The 19,814-nt window shown below is 41.4% G+C and overlaps 1 protein-coding gene across 1 annotated transcript in view; it reads right to left on the bottom strand.

The window, feature by feature from the left end:
• Positions 1 to 19,814, bottom strand: part of CACNA2D3 (calcium voltage-gated channel auxiliary subunit alpha2delta 3) — a 1,057,886-nt gene that overhangs the window by 713,181 nt on the left and 324,891 nt on the right. The window contains exon 4 of the mRNA XM_054976383.1: positions 8,772 to 8,831. Coding sequence (XP_054832358.1) covers positions 8,772 to 8,831 — 60 coding nt within the window. The remainder of the gene's footprint in view (positions 1 to 8,771; positions 8,832 to 19,814) is intronic.

Genomic DNA, 19,814 nt, shown 5'->3' with positions numbered 1-19,814 from the left:
GGCGCAGCCGCGAGGCCCGCGCTTGCGAGGCCGAGCCTCGCCCGGGGCCGCGAGGCAGCGAGGGGGTGGGAACCGGCCCCGGCGGCGGCAGGCGATAGGCCAGCCCGCCCGCCCACCAGGGAGACGGGGGAATGGCGCCCAATGGTAGCTGGGAGGCGGGAGGAGGGAACACCGGGCTTCCCACCCCGGAAAGGCTGGAGGTAGGTGTTGCTGCCGGCATTGGGGCAGATAATGAGCCTCACCTGGGGCGCTGGCAATTGGGGAGCGGGGCGGGGCTGCCCCTAGCGAGGGAGGGGATAAAAGGGGTCAGAGGCTCCCTGGCCGGGGAGGAGAAGCAGGGAGGCTGTCCTGAGGGAAGGACCATCCCTGGGCCCAGAGGCTGTGCTTGCCTGTTGCCAGACACGGTTTAACAGCCCTGGGGCCATCTGAGGCCAATCAAAAGGGAAGCTGAGACCCCTGGAGCCAGCGTACAGGCCGCCTGCCCGGCCTAGGTAGCAGCGGGACACCCCCCCGGACCCGCCGGCTGTGCAGACCGCACCCCCGCCACGACGGACCCGACGGACGCGGCGCCCCCTGCTGATGGAAAAACTCACAATATCATTGATCCCTAAAGAAGGACAGGACTTGACTAACATCAAAAATTACAGACCTATTTCCTTACTTAACAATGACTATAAGATCTTTGCGAAGATCTTAGCGGAAAGAGTAAAGGGATGGCTATCCGAAGTTATTGGGGAAGAACAAGCTGGTTTTTTACCGAATAGACAAATCAGAGACAATTTAAGGACAGTTATAAATGCTATTGAATATTATGATAGGCGTTGTGATAAGGAGGTTGGGTTCTTCTTTGTGGACGCTGAAAAAGCATTTGACAATTTGAACTGGGATTTTATGTTCGCCACTATGGAATAGCTACAGTTGGGAGAAAGATTTATCAGAGCAGTAAAAGAAATCTACAGAGACCAGAGTGCAGCAATTGTGGTGAATGACGAGGTGACGAAGAAATTGACTATAGGCAAAGGTACAAGACAAGGTTGCCCGTTGTCTCCACTGTTGTTTATAATGGTTTTGGAAATTTTGATGATACAGATCCGAGAAGATAATGCAATCCGTGGAATAAAGATAAAAGACTTTTCCTATAAGGTTAGAGCATTTGCAGACGATATAATGTTAATTGTGGTAGATCCAATTGAAAACATGCCAAGGGTAATAGAAAAAATCACAGAATTTGGAGATTTGGCAGGTTTTTTTGTAAGCAAAAAGAAGTCAAAGATACTGTGTAAAAATATGACTAAACAAAAACAACAGCAACTTATGGAAATAACAGACTGTGAAGTAAGAAATAAGGTGAAATATTTGGGAATTGAGCTGGCTGCAAAGAATATAGATCTATTCAAGAACAATTATGAGAAATTGTGGACTCAAATAGAGCGAGACTTGATTAAATGGAATAGATTGAATTTGTCATGGTTGGGAAGAATTGCAGCAGTCAAGATGAATGTGCTGCCAAGAGTGATGTTTTTGTTACAGACAATACCAGTTATTCGGGATTCCAAGCAGTTTGAGAAATGGCAGAGAAAGATATCGGACTTTGTTTGGGCAGGCAAAAAGCCTCGAGTGAAAATGAAAGTGTTACAGGACGCGAAAGAGAGAGGCGGAATGCAACTGCCCAACCTAAGACTTTACTATGAGGCAATCTGCTTGGTTTGGCTGAAGGACTGGATGATGCTTAAAAATCGCAAATTGCTGGCCTTAGAGGGATACAAAAAAATATTTGGATGGCATGCATACTTATGGTATGATAAAGTAAAAGCGGACTCTATGTTTGTACACCATTACATTCGGAGAAGCCTCTTCACAATATGGAAAAAGTACAGAGATTACCTACAAGAAGGAATTCCCTCCTGGGTGGTTCCTTATGAAGCGATAGATCCGAGAACTGTTGATAATGAACAACAGTGTCTAACGTATAAGGAGATAATACGAATAGAATTTTCTAAATTAAGAATAAAGACGCAAGAAGAGTTGTCTCCAAACTATGACTGGTTTCAATATAGACAGCTTAGAGACCTTTATAAATCGGATTGTGCCAAGGGAGGAGTAAGAATGGAGAATTCGGACTTGGAGGAAGTAATTTTACAAGAAGACAAAAAGGAAATTTCAAAGGTCTATAAAGTGTTGTTAAAATGGTATACTGAAGAAGAGGTAGTTAAGGTGCAAATGGTGAAGTGGGCTATAAATTTTAATAAAGAAATAACAATGGAGGCGTGGGAATACTTGTGGAAAAATACTTTGAAAATTACGACATGCACTAACATTAAAGAGAATGTCTATAAAATGATCTATCGTTGGTACCTGACACCAAAGAAAATTGCGCTAGGGAATGTGAACATGTCTAATAAATGCTGGAAATGTAAAAAGCATGAAGGATCTTTGTACCATATGTGGTGGACTTGTGAGGTAGTCAGGCAGTACTGGGGGGAAATAATAAGAGTAATAAGTGAGATTTTACAGTTTCAAGTTAATAAGAACCCAGAACTCCTGCTACTGAACTTGGGAATGGAAGATATTCCAGCACAACATAGGACATTGCTTTTTTACATGACAGCAGCGGCTAGACTTTTGTACGCGCAAAAGTGGAAAGTACAAGAAGTGCCAACTATCGAGGACTGGATTCACAAATTGCTGTACATGGCGGAGATGGATAAACTGACAAGAAAACTAAGAGACCTTGATCCAGGACAGTTTAACACAGATTGGGAGAAGCTGAAACAATATTTGGTGAAAAAATGGGAGGTGGGAGGAGAACTGTGGCAGTTTGAAAATTATTGAAGAAAAACAAAAGAAGAGAGAAGTGACTATATCGGGGGGAGGAGAGTTAAAGAAGAATTACTAAGCAATTATTCTATTTGATTATTCTATACAGTATTAAGTAATAGTTATTATGTGATATATAAGAATAGAAATTAATTAATTAATTATGTTGCTGGCAGATAGGGGTGTAATTGAGAATTAACAGAATTAAAATTTATGAATACAAGAAGGGGGGGAATGAGAAGTAGCATATAGAATATAGGTTAAATTGATTGACTTATGCTGAAGGTATTTTTGGTTATAGCGATTTAGAAATGTGCAGAATATGGGTCAAATTGATTGACTTTATGTTATAAAGATAAGAGATATAAGAGGAAGTAAAGAGTAACATATAGAGTATAAGTTAAATTGGTTGACTTATAAATGTATTCATCACTTATGAGTACTCAAGTTATGTATAGGGAGGGATAAATTGTTTGTCCCATATTGATGACATTCGAATGAATAAGTTAGAGTACAGGATATTGAGAATATTACCAGTATTATTACTATTGAATAACATGCCAGGAATGTATTAGTTAGTTGATAAGTGAAGGGAAATTGACTTAGCACTGTGTTATAATAGACTAGCCTAGAAGAGTGTGAAAGTATATGTTTAATTGACAAAATAAGTTGAAATGAGTAGGGGAAGAATAGACAAAGGGTTGGAAAACTGTTGGAAGTCAATAAACGGGGGGGGGAGAAAGGGAGGGGGTTAGAACTGGAATATTAAAGTAATTTGATTGTTATAAATGACAAAATATTTCTAATTCCAATAAAAAAAATTTAAAAAAAAAAGAATGAGCTGTTGAATTGTTTTCATATGAAGCAATTATCTTAAAAATTGACCTCTTCTACTTCATTTTTAGTTAATTCCTCAGTGATTACTCCAGATGTATTTGAAACAACAACAACGCAGCCATCAGCAGTGTAAATCAGAAGATTTAGAAAGCCCAGCTACGACCAGCATCTTACAATAAAAGCTCTTGACTTCCACCCCCTTGTTGAAAATCTCTCAAGGCCAAATGCAGCCAGTTAAAAGCTTTAAATCCAAATACATTGGAGATAGTGATTACCCATTAATCAAATACACAGTGTTTGATTCCAGCAAGACAGACAATCCTATCCACTGTTTTGATTTATTTCTTGCAAATAATGGGCCGTTTTATTTATGCCTCTCACTGTAGATTTCTGTCCTTAGCTCAAACAAGCCCTGTGTCAAGGATCAAAATACAGTTCTAGAATTTCTATTGATGAGAAATTCTTCGAGGAAAAACCAATAACACTATGGAAAATAAAAGTGTATCTGACAGAATATGATGGGTCATAAAATGCAGCAGAAGGATACAATGTTGCTGAAGTCATGGTTGGCGAAATGCAGAACAAACACCTTTGGTTATCATTTTCCTAATTCTATTTCTGCAGAGACAATGAAAACTGTTATAATTATATTTACATTGGCCTGTATCCAACCACTTTCCAAATACTTAAGGGCATTTGAGTTTTCTTAAGAGGAAGTGAGAATTTCCACCTCCTCCAACCTCAATCCCCCAGGAAGCCCATGTTCTGCTGACCCCAAGAACAATTTGGGCAGGGAGGCCGTGGACTGGATTAGGAGAGAGGAATTAGCAGGAAACACTGCTTCCGCTTAAGAAAACCTATGTGCCCTTAAGTGTCCAGAACTCCAAGGGTAAGCCATTGTACTTCTCCTGTGAAAATAGGATTTCCCTTCCATTTTCACAGGAGAAGAAATCCTATAACGATCTCAGGGATAAGTTGTACATCAAAAATTACATGTAATGCACACCTTTAGCTGTTCAGATTAGTGACTTATATCTCAGTTATAACATCAGAGGATCACTCACAGGGAACTGAGCAGCCAAGAAATGGAATTCTGTGCATGTAAGCAGACATATACATAAGTATCATTTGCTGGATTGCAAAAGGGAGACATAGATCAGATGCACATTCAAACACACATCTTAATGTTCATCTGAATAAGGATGCATGCTGCCCTCTTTGTATTGTTTAGGATAAGGTGTGTATTGTCACATATTAACACGTTACTTCCACAACATTAGAACTGTACCAAGGCCTTATAGTATAGGAATGCCTGTTCACAGCTCTGCAGTCTTCTTTCAGTTCATTTTTTCAACCAATTGTGAGTAACTTTCCCCCCAGAAATATAGTGACAGTATTCTTATATGAGAGAATTTTTAGGGATGCTAATTGGTCTGTTTATATTTTGCTCTCTGTTTTCAGATTGGTGCTTTTCTGTGTGTATTAGTTTATTACAGTCCATGACCAGAGAAAAAAGATAGAAAACACAGAAACAAGCAAAATATGCCATACGAGATAAAATGGATCTGGACCCTAATACATAACTTCAAAAACAACCCTATCTGGCATATTAAAAACAATCCCCCAAAACCAATCAGCTAAAAATATAATAGTGCGATACTTCATCTTCCTTTCCAAATAATGCCTCTAAGCTATCCGGACCGTCATCAGTGGGTTTTCTCTCAGAGACGGGTGAACCCAAACAATCAGGCATATTTGATAAACCTCAAAGAAGAAAAACTCTTATTCAGGACTCCAAACAGGTGATGGCTGATTTGATTAGAGCTTTGTAGGACCCCATATCACTTCAAACCCTTCAGTTCTAACTGACAGACATCCATGTACAGGGGCAGCCTCTTCAAATTTGGGTTTATGCCGGACCCACCCACCCCATATGAAGCAGGAAACTGTTGCCTCCACCCTGGAGAATTCTGAGTGGCCAAAAACCAAACCCTTGCCAAAGTCCGGGTTTTCAAAAAAACACTTAATTGATTCTCATCCCGGGCAGGAAAGCAGAAGCTTCCTTAGTGTAGGATCCCCTTTGCCTTTGAAGACTATCAAAAATATCCCTGTTAATCCAATACCAGTACACTCCAACCTGGAGCTTTGCCAGTCTGTCATCTGGACATCTCCAATCTTCCTGCAGAGAAGCATCAGCTTGACTAGGCTCGAGACTCAGCTTCTCAAACTATTCTTTCCACCTGAAGATTCTTTCCTGGAATGTCACAGGATGGCACTAATGCTTGTTCTATCAGGTTGAAATCCCTCCCTTTCGATGGAACTATGACATCATTGCAGTGCAAGAGACTTGGACAGCTGCAGATTTGGCTATGTCTTCAAAAGTGGCTGCTACACCGGTGAAAGGCCCAGGAAGACTGAAGGGGAGGGGGGTTGGGTTTATTTATTTCAATGAGACTTAATATAAAATGTTTGGGGCGGGAACCTTTTCCCAGAGTGCTATGGCAGTCTTTCTGGAAGTATGATTATCATAAACGTTTATCTGCCCTCACAAAGGAAGAAATCAGCCATTGAAGACATGTGGGAGTCCCTTGAACAATATGTTTCATTTGTAGAAATGAAACTATGTAATTTCAGACTATCCAGAAGCTATATATAATTGATGCTGGAGAACCTATGCTGTCAATGGAGGTTTTTCTACAAAGAATAATAGTTCTATAAAGTCCCATTCCAAAGTGAAATTACTAGAAGTCCTAGGTCCTTCCATCTATCCCTATCCTTTTTTTAAAAAAATACACTATCATTCAGGTCACTGTTTTATACTGAGCAGATGGTTCTATGAGATTTATATATAAAAAAACTCCATCTTCTTGAAGAGGTTGCAATGGGGTCACTGAAGCCAAGATTAACAATTGATTAGTTTTAATGGACTGGGGTAATAATAAACAACAAAGGCCTGTTCAGAGATTAGGCTGTCCTGTTAATGCTGCTGACACAAATGGTTTTTAACCTAACTGTGCTAATATCATCAACATCTTAGAAGACCCAGGAGGTTGTGAAAATGGGAACAGAAATGTGGCACAGAGGCATATTTAATAATGTCTTCTATAAGTGCTTCTGATTTGCTTTGACAATAGATGTGGTTTCTTCTGGGCATGAGGCTCAGAAAAAGAAATATGAGAGAATTCCAAAAACATGAAAGCTCTTAAAGATTCTGTGTTCCATTTTGAGCACCAATAATGCTTAAAAAAACAACGAGACTTTCAATATGGCATTTTATGTTGCATCTAAACTGAATTTTCCATAGCTTCTTAAGACTAGCTCAATGTATCCTTATACTGGGATTTGGGGAAGGGGTTTTTTATACTGTATTAACCCTGAATAGCATTTTCATTAAATTGAGAACATGACACTTTTTAGATCTTGCCTGGAAAATGTACTTCTTCTGTTTCAGTTTTCAAATATTTAGACACTGAACCTGATTTGCATTCAGACAATTAGTTACATATAACAACAGATTCAACAAACTGGATTCAGACGCTCACTGTCATTTACATCTAAAGATGAACTCTAACTCGTTCTGATCAGCATTGAAATTAAGATGGATATTTGCATCCTTGCAATACATGCAAAAAAGTGTTTGCAGATTTCTCATAAGTCAGTGGCACATTCCACGTTTTCTCCAATTTCTATATACATTCGTCAGACTATTTGTTGGATATTATTACAACTTGTATACAAACTGATAAAAAACTTTTAAAATATTTATTGAACACCTTGCCATTTAGGTTCATCTTGGGTGTCAAAATATTTAAAAATAATGCTTACATAAACAATAACCATAAAACTGTCATAATTCCCTACTCTATTCCCATCCATTCATTAAAGGCGTCGACCATTTCTTGAAAATACCTAGGATTCAGCGGGCAAGTTCTCACTTCCCAACAACTGCACCAACAGATCTGAATGAAAATACCTCTGTAAGATTGTCAGCAATGTCACTCACAATTCCAATTATTTATTCTTTATGGGAAATAATAATATTCATACACATAGGACAATAAAGACATCCATCAAGAGGATGTTCAAGCAGGTCAGAAATGAGAATGACATGCATCCCCCTTACTGTGTCTTATCCACACACAAAAAGCCTAGAGTTGTCCATACCCTGGGCATGAACTCAAACCAGTAGCCAACAGTTGATCAAACTGTTAAAGTCTAAGGACACAAAGACTGTTGTTTCATTTTTCAGACATTTTTTTCAGCTCATTCAAATGTTTAAATAGACAACATTAATCATTCCTACTCCTATCAGTATCTAACAGTAAAACACACTGAGACAAAGAATGTATACAGAGAAAACACTTTATGATATAGGAGAGGTTTGTCTACTGAGACCAGAAATCTGTCATTTGCACAGACAACGTCACATGTCCAGGCCCATCCCTTTGAGTTTCAAGGCCATACACAATAAAATCCTCTGAAATGTAATTTCTTGCCAGTTCATTGAAACCAGGAATCATATAACTAATACAGCATTTGAAAGTCTTATCTAAAATAAGAAAATTATGGTGAAGTACTATGAAGACTCCATTCTAAGACCACTGACTTCATTTAATCCAGACTGATGTACCTTGTGTAGGGTTCCACTGTTAATTAAATAAAGCAAGAAATCATCTACTAGTAGAAGAAAAAAAACATTATAATTTTCTATCTGGGCTTTGAGGTGGGTGCAGGGGGTGGGATTTTTGTTGTGTTTCCTTATTTCCTGGTAGGACATTAACAATCAGGATTCAAATCCCTTTTTTTCAGATTCTGGAGTTCAGGAACATTTTTTTCAATGGGGAATGCATATGAGATTGTTCTAGAGGTTGTTCCCATTTTTCTTTTGGTTAATTTACAGTCTTTTAAAAAATATACCTGAAGAGCTCCCTTGTCTGTGGGAGGTCTAGTTCTGATGCTTCTTAATTTATTTATTTACCAAAATTTTATCCCACCTTTCTGCCTTCACAGTGCCACCAAGACGGCTAACAAATTAGAACATACAGACATGCGACTATACATATATTTTTATATAACACAAACACCATTTTTAAATAAATATATGAATTTCTATCTACCTGTAAATCAGCATCAAATTCATGTTTCAAATGAGCATCTTCCGCAGCTTCAACAAGGCGCTTAAAAAGAGACAGAGAGAGATAGTGTTACATTCTATAAATTCCAGAGGCTTTTCTGTTTGGTAAACTGTTGAAACGGCAATCTTGAACCCAGTTGGGAAAGCTCACTTTCATCAAATTTACTCTCTTCTTTCAATGATTACACAGCTTACAACATGTGAGTGTTAGTTACAAATTGCACATAGAGAAAACCTCCGGAGCAGGGGTATTAACACTTGAAACCATTCATATGGACCCTATGTCATAACATCCATCATAAATGCAACATCTTTACAATTTCCTGCAAAGTCATCCTATTACATGAATCTTTTGTATTCTCACAACTACTCAAGAACATCAATATTATACATATATTGCACACTGGTTTTGTAGCCATAGAACAATAAGTAACCACTATGTTTCAGGGCATAAAGTTTATCTTAGATTTAATGGAGAAACAAGAAAAGAGGCACTCTCCAAAATTCCATATCTTTAGCTTATTTATAGCCTGCCTTTCTCACTAAGACGCACAGTGGATTACAGAGTACAGAAACAGAAAAAAAGTAGTCATACAGTATAAAACAATGAATGAACAAAGAGATAGGACTAGAAAAACAAAACTGAATGACAATGCAAACTCAAACTGCCCAAGCCAACACAGTGAGAAACAAAGAATGTAAGATTACAAATGCAGTACCCACTCCAAAATCCCATACAAAGGTGCCCTTCTGGCCCATTCTACAAGTCACGACAGTTCTAATCCAATTATAAGAATGCCTTCTTGAACCTTTCTGTTTTGCACATTTTGTGGAATGATAGTACTGTGGGATTCTTCCTGATCATCTCAAGCAGGCTGTTCTACAAGGTAGGAGTCCACCACAGAGAATGCACATGAGCAGGTAATTGCTAATTACAAGGGAGAACATTCAGAAGTTCTATGACAAAAGTCATAGAAGTGAAAGAACAAACTTTTAAATCATTGTAGCTGTTTTGGGCTTTTTTTTCCAAACTTCATTGCCAAAGTATTACTTGGCGCTCTTTGGAGTATTCAGTACTTGGGAATATTCAATACATTTGCAGATTTGCCATGTCTGATGCTCCATAAACTCTTTTTAAAACAGAAGCTTGAAACAGTGCTTTCCCACCCTCACCCTTACTCCAGTAGCCCGAGTATTCCCAAATATGGCGGCACAGGTGGGGGCTGTGATCTGAGCTCTACCAAATTACAACAATTACAACTACAGGACTATCCTAATGAAACAGCAATAAACAGTAAACAGAGCCTTAGCGGTGGAGCAACGGTAACAGAAGAAACAGAGAAACGTGGCAACAGAGAGAGGAATGAGGATGTGTGCCCATGCTGTTTATGTCAGGCATGCACCAAGCAGCTTCTAACTTTGTGGCTTGAATAGAGTTGCCTCTCCTCTGACTGGACCTGAGTCAAAGAGAGTTGCCTCAACCCACCTGGACCTGAGTCAGTCACCCAATTGCCCAGTGGGGAGTCACCCAGTGGGGAAGTTGCCCAGCAGGGAAGATGAAACCACTGGAGGTTTGGGGGCCAGCAAGAGTGGGTGAGGAGGGGAGAAGGAGAAGGAGGAGAGCCTTTGGGCTGGAAAGACCTCCAAGCCTACTAGGAGCAGCCGGGCGGAAGAGGCTGGAGCGCTGTGTGGGCTCCGTGGGAGCCGGGTGTGGAGGAGGCTTGGAGGGCAACCCTCAGAGAGCTGCCTCAGAGGACTGGATTGGTTGTGTAGCCAAGCTGCCGGAGTTCTCCGAAGAGCGGCGAGGACCTCCGGAGGCCTCCAGAGGGGGCAGAAGAACATCGGGATGAGCATTGAAGTGGGCCAAAGGCCTCCGAGTGTGGAGAGTGCTGATGGCGCAGGGAGTCTGCTGAATCTGGATCCAGTCAAAGCAAGATCGTGAGAGATATAGAGCGGAACTACAAGTGACAAAAGGCACAGATTGGACACTTGTCAGCTTCCCTCAAGTTTTGATGGGAAATGTAGGCATCCTAGTCTTGCAGCTTGGCTTTCTGACTGCTGTCCAATGGACTTTTCAACTGTCACTTGTCCAACATTCCGCCAAGCTGCCTACATTTCCCATCAAAACTTGAGGGAAGCTGACAAGTGTCCAATCTGTGCCTTTTGTCACTTGTGGTTCTGCTCATAGACAGCGAGATTAAGAGCACTGAAGCGAACTCTAATGGTTATAGGAACCATCGGCTGCTATGGACTCTATAATATAAATTAAATCAATTATAGCCTGAATTAATTATAATAAATTTAATATGTAAATCAGGGGATAGGATTAGGTTTTGACTCTTTTTTGGAAGGTGGATGTAAATTGATTTGATAATAGCACTGATTAGCTATAATTCTCTATGAAATGAATATTGCCCCAGTATTAATTGATTGCTGACAATACCAATGAGTCAGTCTAGTTGTGGCCCTACTTAATAAAGAATCTCGACAGGGCTTCTTCTGAAAATAAATGAAAATGAAAAGGGAACTTTGCTGCAAATTGGAAATTATCAAATTAGATGGTAACTTCCAGAATTGGAAGACTGGAATGGAATAGGTGGGGGGCAGGGTTATTGATCAAGGAAACAATTTAAATTGGATGGTGGAAATTGGATTAAACCCTGACTTTATAAGGTGCTATTATACAAGATGGAAATCATCTAGGCTGTCCCATAAGAAGTTTATGAGGTCAGAGTTGGTGTTACTTTTTGCTGCTAGGGGGATATTGTAATGTAATGATGGTGGAGGTGGGGAGGGCAACCGGGATAGAGCCAGGGATCTCAGTCCTCTGGAGACAGGGAAGATATGGTGGTGGGACTCGGTCAAAGTGGAGAAGGCCACGGAGACCTGGTGAGGCTCGGTGCCCTTCTAACCTATGTCCCATCCTGAGACACACAGGTGTCGGAGCTAGGAAGTTAACCCCACCCCCACCAATACTGATGTTGTGCAATGCCAGGTCCATAAATAATAAGACCAGAATTCTGCATGATACTTTTGCATTAGCTAATATGGACCTGGTATGCATGACTGAGACCTGGGTGAGGGATGGCGAGACAGTCGCCTTGGGTGAGCTGACCCCCCTGGGATACTCGGACCTTCATCAGTCTCAAACAGGTTGTTGGGGGAGAGGGGTGGCAATCCTTATCCGAAAGAGTTTCTCCTTCAGACCGCTTCCCATCCCGGAGATCTCTGGCATTGATTGTGTAGGACTGGTGTGGAGTGCTGAGGAAAGTTTGGCTGTCTGTCTGGTGTACCAACTGCCCAGCACACCAGCAGACACCCTGTCATGCCTGCTGGAGGTGGTGGCAGGGTGGGCCTTGGAGTACGGCAGGCTGATAGTACTGGGGTACTTCAACATCCAAGCTGATGATGCCACCTCTGCACAGGTTGCAGACCTGGGGCTGGCCATGACAACACTAGGACTTTCCCAGTTTGTATCGGCCCCCACACATAAAGCAGGCTACACGTTAGATCTGATCTTTGGGATGGGATTGGATGGGGTTCTTGACAAAGTAGAATCAGTGCCATAGTCAGACCACATGGTTCTGGAGGCTCAGTTGGGCATGCCGCAGCCCCCCTGCAAGGGCGGTGAGCAAATTTAAGCCCAAGGAGACTTATGGATCCAATTGGTTTCCAGAATGCTCTGCAGAAACCGATGCTCCATGGTGGTTCATTGGATGAGCTGGTGGAGGACTGGCAGGGCTGGCTCTCCAGCCATCAATGAAATTGCTCCCTGTCATCCTCTTTGCCCCTGTAATCACTGAGCCCCCTGGTACACAGAGGAGCTAAGGCAACAAAAGCAGGAACTAAGATGACTTGAGCGCGCGTTGTGACAATCTCATGACGAGGAAACAAGAATATCTTATAGGTTGCTTCTGAAATCCTATGAGATGGCAGTGAAAGCTGCAAAGAAGGCATTTTACGCAGCCTCCATCGCATCAGCTAGCTCACACCCAGCTAAACTGCTTAATGTGGTACGTTCATTGGTTTCCCTTTCAGGTGGAGACCACCAAAATTTGAATTTGGCCATAAGCTGTGAGGCTTTTGCGAGCTTTTTTGCCTATAAAATCTTGTCTCTCCACCACAATTTACCGCCCACAGTTGATACGGTATGTGAACTGGAAGCCCCTTGACCGTCCTCGGGGGCAATTTTTGATCACTTCAACCCTCTTTCTGGAGAAGAGGTGGACAGGCTTCTGCAGGGAATGAGGCCTACCACATGCCTCCTGGACCCATGTCCATCATGGCTGGTGAAAGCCAGTGTTGATGGATTATGGGATTGCCTGGAGGTCATTGTCAACTTGTCCCTGAGTTTTCCCAGAGCACTTAAGGAGGCTGTGGTGAGGCCTCTTTTAAAGAAAACATCATTAGATCCAGCCGACCAGCTCAGTTACCGCCCAGTCTCAAACCTCCTGTTTCTGTGAAAGGTGATTGAGCAGGTGGCGGAGAACCAGCTGCAGAATTTCCTGAAGGAGACCTCGGCCCTAGATCCCTTCCAGACCAGTTTTCGCCTGGGACACGGGGTGGAGACATTGCTGGTCACCCTCATGGACAATCTTCACAGGTACCTGGATCGAGGCAGATCAGTGCTACTGATTTATTAGATCTTTCGGCAGTGTTTGATATGGTCAATTATGATCTTTTGACCCACTGCCTCACCAATGTGGGAATTCAAGGTGCAGCACTACAGTGGCTTGTCTCTTTTCTTCATGGTCGGGGACAGAGGGTGGCGCTAGCTATCATCCAGTTGGCCACTAATATGTGGTGTGCCGCAGGGGTAGATACTCTCCCCATTACTGTTTAATATCTATATGCGCCCACTCGCCCAGTTGGTGCGAAGTTTTTGGCTTGGGTACCACCAATATGCGGATGACACCCAGCTATATCTGTTGATGGACAGATGGCCTGGATCAGCCCCAGATGTCCTGGAGCATGCTTCTGAATCCATGGCTGGATGGTTGAGGCAAAGTTGGCTGAAGTTAAACCCCGCGAAAACGGAGATCCTGAACTTGAGTAGCGGAAACGTGGATCCGGGACCCCGGCTGTAAAGAGGCAGTGCATGTCATCACAGGATTGCCAATGCGTGAGCATATAATGCAGGCACTGTGTCAGATACACTGGTTATCGGTGGAATACCAAATCAGGTTCAAGGTTTTGGTATTAACCTATAAAACCCTATGCAGACTGGGACTGGCATACCTGCGGTACCACCTCTCCCCATATGAACCCCAGAGGGCTCTTCGCTCTAGTGAGAAACATCTGCTAAAGGTCCCTGGCCACAGGGAGGCCCACCTGGCATCGACCAGGGCCAGGGCCTTTTTGGTCCTGGCCTCAGCCTGGTGGAATGCTCCATCTAATGAGACCAAGGCCCGGCATGATTTGTTATCTTTCCGCCAGGCCTGCAAGACAGAGCTGTTCTGCCAGGCATATGGGCAGTGCTAGACAGAGCTCCCCTGGCTGGTTGACAGTAGAATATGCCCTCTCTACTAGCAATACCCCCATCTAGTAATTTCCTTTACTGCTAAGATGCTCTGGAAATGGCTAGGGTTTGGTCAGTTGGATTTAGTGCTGCTATGTTCATGTATATATATGTATTTTAATTGTGTAATTTTTGGATGTTTTTATGGTTTTTAACTTATATTAACTGTCTTATGTATTCTAACTTGTAAGTTCTTGTAATCCACCCTGAGCCTGCTGGTGTGGGGAGGGCGGAATATAAACCAAATATAAATTAAAAAAAAAAAAAAAATTAAAGGTTGCATGACTCATGTTATGTGGCCCAGAGAAGTGCATTGAGGAATGAGGACCATTCTGCCATCATTCCTGTGCTAATGAAATTATGCTGATGAAAAGGGAAGGTGCAATTCTTCCTGGTTCCTTCCCTCCTCACTGCAGCTCCCCAGGTTGCATTGCTTTTTATCCTTTTGAGTCCCATAGCCTCCAGCATCTGTGCTTTGGAATGAGGAAGATGGAAAAGAACCATGATCCTTTATATCCAGGACAAAAAAGTTCTATAATTAGGATAAACTACATGTGATGTTAGTATTCCGTGACTGGAACTCCCAATATATCCCTAAAAAAGCAACCATTGGTTAGGAGGCAATCTAGATTAAGGACAGAACTCTGGAGTAGAGGGTCGATTCCCCACTTCACACATACCATATTACCATGATCTGAAACGCCTATGGGTTTTCAACGCAGCAGGTGAAAAAGACAGGCACAATATGACTTCCCTGCATAGAACCGCTCATTTTCTTTTAAAATTATCTGAAATCCAATAAATAGTTTATGAATTAGGTGCAATAATTATTTAAAGAAGAAATCAGAGCAGGCAAGTACGTGCCAGCCATTTCTTCTTTTAAAAGCTCTCATAACAAATCTTCCTTGTGGCAATAGAGAGTAATGCTGGGTTCTGTGAAGAGGAAACTGGGGGAAATGAGGATTCACACATAGAACGAGTCTGCATACCAATTTGGATTACCAAGTCTTATGTACAGTTCCATGGAAATAAATTCCACAGAATAAAGTGGCCATTACTTCTAAATGAAGATGCATTGGGACTTCCTGTTTGGGATCCATGGAGGTCTAACGCAGCTCCACTTGCGGAGCTGACCGGACTGCCGTTTTAACCGGCCGGCGGGGTGAAAATAGCCCGCGGCCGACTGCTCTCAGGCGGGGAGCAGGCAAAGAACGCTCAAGACCCTAGGGTGAGCTAGATCTCGGACGAGGGGGGGCTCTACACAGCGAGTCTCCCCCCGATCCTTGAGGTCCCACCTTGCGACGGGTCGGCTATAATCTCTGCGGCAGTTTTGGGGCCAATTCGGCTGGCATAAGACCTACATACCCAAGCATCGATTGGGGGAAGAAGCTGAGAGGAGAACTTAAAATCGAAACAGCGATTACAACCCGAGAAAAGTGAAGAGAAGGTAAAGATCATTATCTTCTGAGACGGGACAGATTGATAAAAACAGAGAGGAAAAAAAGTAGATTTTTAAACTGCAACAGACTAGTGAAAAGGAGGGGAAGACTCGGCAGGAATCGAATTTAAAAAGAGACTAAGTTTAAAGAAGTTATTAAAGAAATGGGACTATTGTTTTGAATACCTGTGGCTTTGGAGCTGTGAGAAAAAGACACCATCGCGAGATCTGCTGTGGGAAGACGGGAGACAGGAAGTGCGTAATAACAATAGAGTGGCTGGAGAGAAGCGGCCCTTGCTGGAGGGCAGGAAGTAGGGAATCGCCATTTTTGAAACGGGAAGGGTCGCGGCTTCAGCGGAAGAGGAAGTAGGCCATCTTGGATTACAAAATCATAGAGAAACCATAGAGAAAAGACGCCCGACATTTTGGACTCTTTAAAACTTAATTTCTATAAGAAGACCGGGACATTTAAAATAGAAAAACGTTAAATTTTACGCCACGGAGTTAAGGAAGAGAGCGGATTCGTGGGAGCGAGCTAAAGCAAGCCCCACGATGTCAAAAAAAGAGTGGCAATCGGCAATAGAAAACCTGGATAAAAACCTGGACAAAAAACTTTTAGATATGATTAAAGAACTTAAGGACACGAAATTGGAGCTGATAAAAGAGGTTAAAGAGGTTACACAGACAGTAAAATCGGAGCTGTCAGAAGTGAAAAAAGGTATGGAAACAATACGAAGTGAATTACAAGGAACGCAGCAGAGAGTTAAAACAGTAGAAGACGCGATGGAGAATTTAGCAGACACGCAACAAACAGAGATGAGATTGGTGAAGGGGAGAATGTCAGTTGCAGAAACTAAACATATGGAGAAGCAGCTACGTTTTCGTGGCTTGCCAGAAGTGGAAGGAAAGTCAGCGCAAGAACAGATGACTGAGGTGTTGGCTGAGTACCTGGGGAAGGAGGAGGAAGAAGTTGTGGCTATCCTAGATGTGGCATACCGTGTGAATTCGAGAATAGCAACCCAGAGGAAACTACCAAGAGATGTGATTGTGCAGTTTACAACACGAAATATGAAAGAGAGGATTGTGATAAAACAGTTTCAAGATCCATTGGAGATTGATGGCAAGACGATTATTATAATGAAGGAACTGCCCAGATCAGTGTTACTGGACCGGAAAAAATATAAAGTGCTAATTCAGATTTTGAAGGACATGAAAATCAGGTACAGATGGGAGTTACCGGAAGGAGTGTCCTTTGAGTTTGGAGGGGCCAAAAAACGCATCAGATCTGAGCGAGAGATGGAGCGATTTATTAAGGACAATGAAAAAGACTTACCAACAAGATCATGAGTATGGAGTGTAAAGTATTATCTTGGAATGTAAATGGACTAAACTCACCGAATAAGAGGAAAAATACTTTTCACTGGCTACTAAAACAAAAATGTGACATTGTTTGTTTGCAAGAGACCCATATCAGAAAGCAGGATGTAAAATATTTAAAATCTGGAAAATTGGGCAAAGAATATGTAGCGGCCTCCAACAAGAAAAAAAGAGGAGTGGTGTTGTACATAAAAGAGGAGCTACAGCCAAAATTTGTTATGAGAGATGTGGAAGCTAGATTTGTAGCAGTGGAATGTATTTGGAATTTAAAGAGAGTGTTGGTAGTCGGACTTTATGCACCTAACGGTGCAAAAGAAAGCTTCTTTGAGGATTTAAGGAAGCATTTAGACGATCTTGCATACGACCAGATAATTCTTGCTGGAGACTTCAATGGAGTGACAGACTTGGAACTAGACAAAAAGACTACAACGGCACAAAAGAAAAGAGGACTATTACCAAAGCTTTTTTTTGAGTTGATTCAACAAGAGACTCTTGAAGATGTATGGAGGAGAGAATATCCTAAAAGCAGACAGTTTACTTTTTATTCTGCAAGGCATTCTACATTATCAAGAATTGATATGATCTGGGCCTCAAAAGACTTAGCATTATGGACTAAGGAGGTAGAAATAATGCCTATGGTAGGCTCAGATCACAACCCAATTATGTGGAAATTTGGAAAAAAGAGAAAAAGGAAAGCATGGAGAATAAATGAGGACTTGTTACAGGAAAGAGAGAATATGGAAATACTGAGAAGAGAGACAAAGTTTTTTATACAATACAACGTGAATAAAGAAGTACCAACCAATAAAGTTTGGGATGCTTACAAGGCGGTTGTAAGGGGCATACTAATGGACTTAAATGGTAGAGCAAGAAAGAAGAAAGAGGAGAAAAGACAAGAGATTGAGGAGAAAATAAAAGCCAAAGAAACACAGCTAAAAAAGAGACCAGGGAAAAAGAAGGTATACCAGGAAATTAAAATACTTCAAGAACAGCTAACAGCAATGAGCAATAAAGAATTGGAGTGGAATCTCAAAAGACTGAATCAAAAAGCGTTTGAGGGTGCTAATAAACCTGGGAAGTACCTGGCATGGCAATTGAAGAAGAAAAGGGAAAAGAAGATAATAAATAAAATTTGCGAAGATAACAAAACGTATTTGGAGCAGGCTACCATTAGTAGAGCCTTTTATAAATTTTACGCTAAGCTGTATAATAAAAAAGAAGTAAACAAAGAATCAATAGCGTCATATTTGGAGAAAACCAAACTTCCAGAAATCTCGGAAGCTTGGAGAAATAAGTTGAATAGTGAAGTAACTGACGAGGAAATAAGTAAGGCAATACAATCTGCAAATCTAGGAAAGGCGCCAGGGCCAGATGGACTTACGGCTAAATTCTATAAGACAATGGCTAATGAACTGGCACCATTCCTAAAAGAGGTGATGAATGGGGTTTTAAGGGATCAAAGGATTCCAGAAACTTGGAGTGAAGCGAATATATCATTGATCCCAAAAGAGGGCCAAGACCTGACTAATGTGAAAAATTATAGACCTATATCGCTACTCAACAATGACTACAAAATTTTTGCGAAGATATTGGCGGAGAGATTGAAGGGGTGGCTCTCGGAAGTCATAGAGGAGGAACAAGCAGGCTTTTTGCCAGACAGACAAATAAGAGACAACTTAAGGACAGTGATCAATGCTATTGAATATTATGACAAGCGTTGTGACAAAGAGGTTGGTTTCTTCTTTGTTGACGCTGAAAAAGCGTTTGACAATTTAAACTGGGACTTTATGTTTGCCACTATGGAAAAGCTACAATTGGGAGAAAGATTCATCAGAGCAATTAAGGAAATTTATAGAGACCAGACTGCAGCAATTGTGGTGAATGATGAATTGACCAAGAAATTGACGATAAGTAAAGGAACAAGACAAGGTTGCCCGTTATCTCCATTGTTGTTCATTTTAGTATTGGAGATTCTGATGATACAAATACGACAAGACGAGGAAATTCGAGGAATAAAAATAAAGGACTATTCATACAAGGTCAGAGCATTTGCGGATGACATAATGTTAATTGTAGAGGACCCATTGGAGAACATGCCAAGAGTGATAGATAAGATCAAGGAGTTTGGAGACTTGGCAGGTTTCTTCATTAACAAAAAGAAGTCAAAGATATTATGCAAAAATATGACTAAGCAGAAACAACAATTGTTAATGGAAACAACGGATTGTGAAGTAACAAGTAAAGTGAAATATTTGGGAGTTGAATTAACTGCAAAGAACATAGATCTATTCAAAAACAATTATGAAAAACTATGGACTCAGATAGAGAGAGACTTGATTAAATGGAATAGATTGAATTTGTCATGGTTGGGTAGGATTGCAGCAGTTAAGATGAATGTGTTACCAAGAGTAATGTTTTTGCTACAGACAATACCAATCATCAGAGACTCCAAACAATTTGAAAAATGGCAGAGGAAAATATCAGATTTTGTTTGGGCAGGCAAGAAGCCTCGAGTGAAAGTGAAAGTTTTACAAGATGCAAAGGAAAGAGGCGGAATGCAACTGCCCAATCTGAGACTTTATCATGATGCAATCTGCCTAGTTTGGTTGAAAGAATGGATGACATTAAAGAACAAGAAACTATTAGCCCTAGAGGGATATAAAAAAATATTTGGATGGCACGCATATTTATGG

The sequence above is a fragment of the Eublepharis macularius genome, chromosome 4 (genome assembly GCF_028583425.1).
Source record: "Eublepharis macularius isolate TG4126 chromosome 4, MPM_Emac_v1.0, whole genome shotgun sequence".
NCBI classification, from domain to species: Eukaryota; Metazoa; Chordata; class Lepidosauria; order Squamata; family Eublepharidae; genus Eublepharis; species Eublepharis macularius.
Note: the sequence above shows the minus strand (reverse complement) of the source record. Positions and strands in the feature narration are given on the sequence as shown.